A 7431-nucleotide genomic window follows, 5' to 3' on the forward strand; every position below is an offset into this window, starting at 1 on the left:
CCAACTGTCATGATCTCGTGAGAGGAGAGGAGGCTCGAACTCGGAGCTGTGAACGTATGGACTACATTTACCTAGTCCTCTGTGTACGTGTGTGTATATGAGAGAGTGTGAGGCAGGGAGAGATGCGTTGCCATGAAATAACGTTTCGAGTGAGAGGGCGAAATCAAAGAGATTGTTAGAATGCAGTGGATAAGGAGGAGAAGGAGGGCAGGCGTTGGATTCATGTTGAATAAGCTTGCTTCATAGAGACGAAGTTCTCAAAATAGATTATGGCTTCTATACTAAGTTCAATGAATTGACATAAGAAAGGAATTATTTCCGCCCGTTGTTTTGTGTCACGACAACTCATCTCGTTATCCTACTGACTCGTATATTGGTTATTGAATGTGTCTATAGCATATATCTATAGCAAATAAATTCAAATGTATTTGCTGCTTTGGATTCCATTGGCTCGTTTTGATAAGGGATTTGGAAAATGCGTGAAAACGTCGCATTTTTCTATGTGACCTCTGTCGTTAGAACATTAAAACATAATAACGCGCCAAAATTACTTTCTCCAACTGATGACAATATTATACAGTTTCAGATAAAGTACCATCCTCTCATTAACCAAGCGGATGGTGCTTTGTGTGATTATAATTATTGTTACGATCTTTACTTGCCTACGGTTAATTCATTGACACTTTCGACCACCTCTGAAAAACCTGCCTCTTCTATGTCGTCTCTTTGAAACGCGAGCGCCATAATGATTCCGAGACCAAGTTGGTCGTTCGGACGGTAGGTCGGTTGGTTGGAAGCCCGGTCCGGTCTGTCTGTCAGATCTGAGAATAAGCCTGAGTACAGGTGTATTTCAGGGGCTGACTCGAAAGCTGTCGTTGGTGTTGTCGTTGCACATAGCCATTAATTACAGCTGTACCCTCTCATGCACCACCTTCTCATTCTTCTTCTCGTCGTCTTTCTTCACTGGGAGTGGATGGTTGCCATTTTGCGAACTGAAACCGCTTTGGGGTCACCTTGTTTTCCTTCCCTAAGAAAAAGAACCACAAGCCGAGCCGATCCGGGAATTAAGGCCCGATAATGGAGATTCATTTGCTCGATACGATCTTCAGGATGAATGGGAAGACCCTTTCATTCTCCCAGCAACATGCTGTCACAAGATAATGACGATACCCAGCTCTCCCGCCTGAACCAAGATCGCTTTAGTAATTAGGGCTCAAATTGACCCATTTACAGGTACTTTTTTTCCTGCTATAGCTCTCTTTTGGTCGAACACGCAAGCTAGAGAAGGTTTTTTTTAAACCACACATTCCACACATGGTTGGTTTTATGTATTGGATATGCTGAATTTTTGCTGGATCTCCAATGATAAGGTACTCGACTTGTGAATGAGATTATAATCAGGACTTCTCCTGAGGACATGTCTTGAAGGGAGTGGCTCTATACCTATTCGAAGATGGCTTCTCTTGCAAGTGTGAGTTCCTGTTGTGAAAATGTTCTCATCTTGGATTTCCCTCGAAACTCCGAAACTCGCAAATTAGGGTTGGCAAAAACGTGTTGGGAGTGTCAGAGTCAGAAAAAGGCCTTAATTCTGACATGCAACGCGTCCTACCGACGCTTTGACTCACACAGTCAGGGGAAAAACCGGGTTGGATTCTCAGTTCAAATTTGATCCGCGGTGTTTTTTTTTGAGGCACTTTCCCCGCTGAATTGAGAATATGTCGGTGCATCTCACGTCAGAGGAGTAGAAAGTCTAGAGCAATCATTGGGGGGACTCTGAAATTAGCATCGGATCAAGCGTGTGGTTGAAGATGTTTGTCGATAAGTAGCATAGCAAGATGTTCATCAATCGGCATATTTTGCCTCTTAGACTGTTCATCATAGCATTTGAAATCTTGTGAATGGGGAACAATGCAAAGTGGGGTGTAGTGATTTGATGTAGAATCAAGACCACAAATTGGACTTCAGAGCAATGTGGTCTTAGCAAGGAACAAAAATCGGTTCATCTTTTTTTACCAGAAAAGGGGGCTCTTCAAGTTTTTGCGATCTTTTGTTGCAAAAAAATGAGCACATTCTAGATTGGGATTGGCGATGGTTCCCGAGCAATTCAGCTCCCCAAAAGGTGGATAAAGTAAATTCTTATTGGACTTCAAAGGACACTGCTTATCATTTAAGACAACGAGGGAAGTAAAAATTGAGACAACTAGTTACGAGATTGCAACAAGTATTTTTACAATGTTGATAAATCATATGTTCGTAGATGTAAGTCGAACAGAAATAAGACTTTTTGAAGAATTTACTTTTATGTTTGTTGATACGCAATATTGTTATTCTTAATTAGATTTGATGCAAGGAAGATGACTCCTTTCAAGGTCAAACGGACTGGAATTGAAACTAAATGCTTGCAAAATAAGAAACACATGTGACCTTGCTAAAAATGTTGTGACATTATTATACAGGTGTTGCTTCAAGGATCCTTTTTCAGTAGCAATAAAAGCATCTTTAAAGAAAAAAAAAGAATACATTTATACATTTTGGACTTTTGCACGCACCAAGCATCCCTTTGTGAGAGTTTGCAAACATAAGTTGAAGGTTAGGTCGATCTGGCCCATAAAATATATCTATGCAATAGGGAAGAAAAGTTAAAATAGCAATGATACTGTATACGGGTAAAGCTAAAGAATTGTTGATGTCTCAAAAAACATGCAAGATCGAGGCTTTTATGTGCAACAGCCATCATTTTTTTGTAGATGCTGATCGGGAAACTCCTGGTCATGTTAATAATATTCCTGTTTCTGTTGCTAGTGGGTTTTCATGAAAAAAGCTCTCTGGATTTTCAACAATTCGAGTTGGACCTCTGAAAGATGGAGGAATGATTAAGCATTGAACAGGAATTCGAAAGTTGAATTGAGGCTCTGGAATGTTTTAGATTCTATGAAATGTCGATCGTAAGCGATTTGGATGGAAAAAGTAAGTCTTTCATAATTTCTGCCAAATCTATCCTAGAGACTTTAAAGTTCACTTCAAGACTTTCGTAAGTCTTTTTCATCTTGATTTGTCACACATATTTTACGCCTCTCCCAAGTAACATTAACAGCTAGCTACTTATTGCCAAGGACAATAAAGGACCTTGAAAAACAGGATCTACGTATATTGATTATCGCCAGGACAAATGTCCATTATCCAGGTTTGCTTTTATTTATCAGGAGATCCAATAAGCTTAACTTTGAAGTATGTATGAACTAGAAAATTATTAGTGCGCACTTTATTTTGGAAACAGGTAGATGTATTGTAAAGGGGTAAGATAAGTGCATAAAGAAAGACAATCATGTGTCTATTCCAATCAAGATCAGACATCACTCTAACTGAGAGACATTCAAATCATATTTTTTCTCTGTACTTGAAAGAGAAAGCAAAAGGCGAAAAAGAAAAAGCACGATGTTTAACATAACTTCTCTATATTTGTACCATATATATTGAAAATGTAAGTTTTGGACTTTAGGACATAGAGGTAGGATTGTTGATTTAAGGTTGACTTTCTTAGCAATCGTGCGTGAAACCTCACCAACAACGCCATCTGCAAATAATTGAACATACTTCACAGAGGTCACGACAACGTAATCCTGTTTTCACTCAACACAACCCTGCACACAGCAAATAAACCGCTCTTCCGCTCAAGTCGGTTTATTGAACGGCCCCATTGTTTTACTAGGAGATGTTCTGTATGGCCTATTAGTACGTCCTTCACTCTAATAATGACATGAAACAGGCGGACATTCAGTTTATTCCATCTTTTATTGCTTTGAACGTGGTCTTTAGCATAATTTCGTAACGTTACCTGGATGGATGGAATTTCCCGACAAACTGATGCTTTAAAGTTGAACACCCGCAAGCTAAAATCCTTTGTTCTCAGGGGAAACCCTAAATGATGGTGGACTGACTCATACGTGCAGTTTCCAGTTATATTGGCTCTATTCTACGATATGTTTGACAATGAGTCTGTTGAAGTGCGTAGATTGTTGAGGTTAAGCGAAGGACGTTCAAGTTCAAGTCAGTGTATCTGACACATTTCAACTTTTGGTGCTTCCATATGCCTGCAATGATTAAAAGGTGTAAAAAAGAAAGTTTTTTGGCACAAATTTTGTTGCTTGTCGTAGTTCTGGGATTCAGCTTTCACGTGTAGTGGACTTTAATCGGGAGTTCAAGCAAGAATCCATTAACACCAAATCATGCATTTTTATTCATAGACATTGATCAGGTCCTAGCCCTTGGAAGCTATGCTGCTTAGTTTCTTTTTGATTAAGTCTTTTTACTTTTATGATGTATCCAGAACTAGAAGCGGACAAACTCCGCTTACATCTCGTTGATGGACTAGGATCAAAATAGTTTCCAAGTTTTCCCTCTTCAGGGATTGTTGTTATAATCAGGGGACCAGAGTGCATATCGATGTATTCATTTTTCACAAATTTGTTAGGGTTTTAGGTAAGGTTGAAATCGAAAACTTATTCGATTTGATCTCATCTTGAAAACCCAAACTCCAGCTTAGGCTAGTCTTACCCTCGTATTTCATATGAAAAATACACTAGATTTAGAGCGAAAAAAAGCATCAACTTTATTCAAATTCAGTGTCAAACCCTATCATTCCCTGCTGATGACACGCTTCGGCGTAAATCGCATCGTGTGTTGAATTGAATGCGGGGAAATTGGAAAATGAGATAAAATGCTTAACTTCCGGTCGAAATTTGTTTTAAGAGGTTGCATGGTTTTCAATGTTCAGTTCCGCAGATTATTTCATTCGTTCATTGAAATGTATTTGTAGTGAAAAGGGCGTAATGTTATAAATACAAATTAAAGCAATACATATCTTCAGCAATTTTATTTTTGATCACATATCATATTTGGATTTGAGACGTGTTCCTCCCGACTATACATCTCAGATCCAAAAACATTCGAAGACGAATGATGGAAATACATAAAGTACGTTTTGAAACCCATAAGAACAAATTGGTTGCATTCAAGCGTTTCTGAAAAACAGTTGACACTTAACTTGGTGCTAATGTGTTTGTGATTGAAAATATAATACAATCATTTCACAAGTTACAATATTTTTCATTATCAAATCGCCCAACTTCTCATTAAGGCCAGATTTAGAGGATTCTTGAGTGAGGATTGCTCTTGGAAATCCTGTTGAACCCTGGAGTCCTCAAAATTCGAGAGAAGGATTCTCGCTTCAGCTGATTGGGATCTGGTTGTTCCCTAAGGATTCGGGAAAACGTGGTAGGGTCGCGATGAATTCTAAAACAATTTCATGTAAGGTGTATGTAAATAGATTAAACCCAAGTACAGGCTTGACTCACCGGGAGAAACTAGATCGCAATATCCTAGAGAAAGTGGAAGGGCTCCTCAGAATTCTTGAGAACGTGTTGGGACTCCGGAGAATCCTGGAGAAGGTGGAAGGTCCACGTAAGATCCTCGAAAAATCGTCTCGCTTGCCCAATACTTCCACATCGTTGAGGATTTCTTTCATGAGTTCCTCTAACTGAGTCTCATCTAAAATTCCCTCTTCGGAATCTAGATTCATTGATTCTTCAGGTTTGCCCAAAGTCTGGTCGATGGTCACCAAACCCAGGATCAATAAATAAACTGCAATCACATAAAATGTCAAGTAAAAATATTAATAATAATTCTTTATTGCGACTCTTGTTCTGAAGTAAAAAAGAGGTATTCTTCGCCAGGTTTTTAGGTCAACTTACAATTTCTCGGGTTGACATTTTCAACGTAATATACAATTGATTTTATTAATGCAAGTTATCAATGGAGATGCTTGCTGAGTGGGTAACAAAAAAGGGAACCTCGAGGAGCAACTCATTTGAGGGCCAAGTAATCAATAACAATTTTTTTGAAAACACCAAATAATTCATTTTCAGAGGAAAAACATCTCAAACGCAAAGATATAAGCATGTTCAAAAGCAAAAAGGCGACATAAAGAGACAATATCAAACTAATTTTGCAAAAGTTTGAGGAAATTACTAAAATTTTAAAATATTTCATTATTTCAAAAACTTTGAAATCCAAAGGCCTTGAAATTGTCTCCTAACTTGGACCCCCAAATTAATACCCTAGCCCATGCAGGTTTCTAGATCAAATTTGATTCCTCTGGGTCCTTTACTTTTGCTATCTTTCAGGGTGAAAAGACCAGGGCTAAAATGCAAATGTTTTTATATTTGCAAAGGAATGAAGTTCTATTTGCTTCTTTAGGAAATATTGACCAAACGCTCAAGCACTAATAATGTGAGAATTAGAGAACAACTACAATATTGAAACAAGCCAAGAAGATTGGGACAATGCAGAATGCACTGTGTAAAGGAGGTGCAAAAGGTATTTTTTACAATACATCTTCAAAAGTATCCATAAGCTTTTCCCTCAACCAGAATTCAGAATCATTTGTAGTGCATGTCAAGGTTTAAACTTTTGAGCCCTCCAATCCATTAGCCCAATCAAACTAACTTTCCTTGAGATTGGAAGTTGAATCTTTTTGTTTCATTGTAGACAATTGAAATCAGTGTATCATTATCATCAGGTTTGTTAAATTGCTCGAATGCGTTTCCAAAAAGGTCGATTTCCAGGTCATTTTGAACATCTTGCAAATCTTTCTCGGCATCTCAATTTCGTCAATCTTTTTCAACCTTCCCAAAACGTAACTTGTTAAGTTTGTTGCACTGCTTGCTTTCAGCATTCTCGTTGTTCCATAAAAAAGGTCAAGCAAGTGCAGAATAGTCAAACATAATACTATTAAACTCCAAAAACTTTCTTACAACACAATTTTATACTCTACTTACCAACTATTCCTGAGTGCATGCTGTAAGGAATCTACAAAATTTCAAAGTTAAGATCATCCCAGGAAGAAAAGTCCTTGGTAGCTCACCTGTAAATGCTTCTGAGATCCCAAAGCGGAACTGACCATCTAATCCATTTGGGCCTATATTTATATCAAGCAAAAATTGAAAAGATTTTCCCATAGACATGCAATTCCAGACGTGATGCAATCAACAGACGTGATCCATCCCCAGGAATCCATTTTTGGACCTCTCTACTACAAAGTCAGTTCATGGTTCATGTGATGATTATGAGAAGTATCAATGTTGTAGCTGATAACTTATCCTAAATGGTAAAAGCTCACATATCTGTGGGCGAAGGAACGGGTTGATTTCGAATTCTGCACATTTGTCCTCATGTTTTACGTTTCTTTGAGAGGTGGAAGTCAGGTCTCATGAGAGGAATTGCATTCCTATCCTATTAACATTCGAAGCAGGTAGATCTCATAAAACTTAACCGTCGCATCTATGTAGTGTTCCCAATGGTGCGTACATATTAACAAGACTATAATGATGGTGGCTCTGATTTTGGTTGGTTGGCATTCCGCTCATTTGGGCG

The 7431-nt window shown here is 38.3% G+C and overlaps 1 protein-coding gene across 1 annotated transcript; it reads right to left on the reverse strand.

Moving 5' to 3' along the window:
- Positions 1 to 4858: 4858 nt before the first annotated feature.
- Positions 4859 to 6953, reverse strand: LOC131877555 (uncharacterized). Its single transcript, XM_059223260.1, has 4 exons — positions 6923 to 6953; positions 6837 to 6867; positions 5355 to 5640; positions 4859 to 5292 (listed from the first exon to the last, which is right to left on the reverse strand). Exons 2-4 carry the CDS (start codon positions 6853 to 6855, stop codon positions 5145 to 5147), a joined length of 453 nt encoding a protein of 150 aa, XP_059079243.1. The 5' UTR covers positions 6856 to 6867; positions 6923 to 6953; the 3' UTR covers positions 4859 to 5144.
- Between the last annotated feature and the right edge of the window lie 478 nt (positions 6954 to 7431).

This window comes from Tigriopus californicus, chromosome 3 (assembly GCF_007210705.1).
Source record: "Tigriopus californicus strain San Diego chromosome 3, Tcal_SD_v2.1, whole genome shotgun sequence".
NCBI classification, from domain to species: Eukaryota; Metazoa; Arthropoda; class Copepoda; order Harpacticoida; family Harpacticidae; genus Tigriopus; species Tigriopus californicus.

Bases quoted from the DNA above. Each gene is read 5' to 3' on its own strand.
- LOC131877555 (XM_059223260.1), bottom strand. The intron at 5,293-5,354 runs GTGAGTCAAGCC...AAATTGTTTTAG, and splicing joins TTGCGATCTAGTTTCTCCCG to AATTCATCGCGACCCTACCA.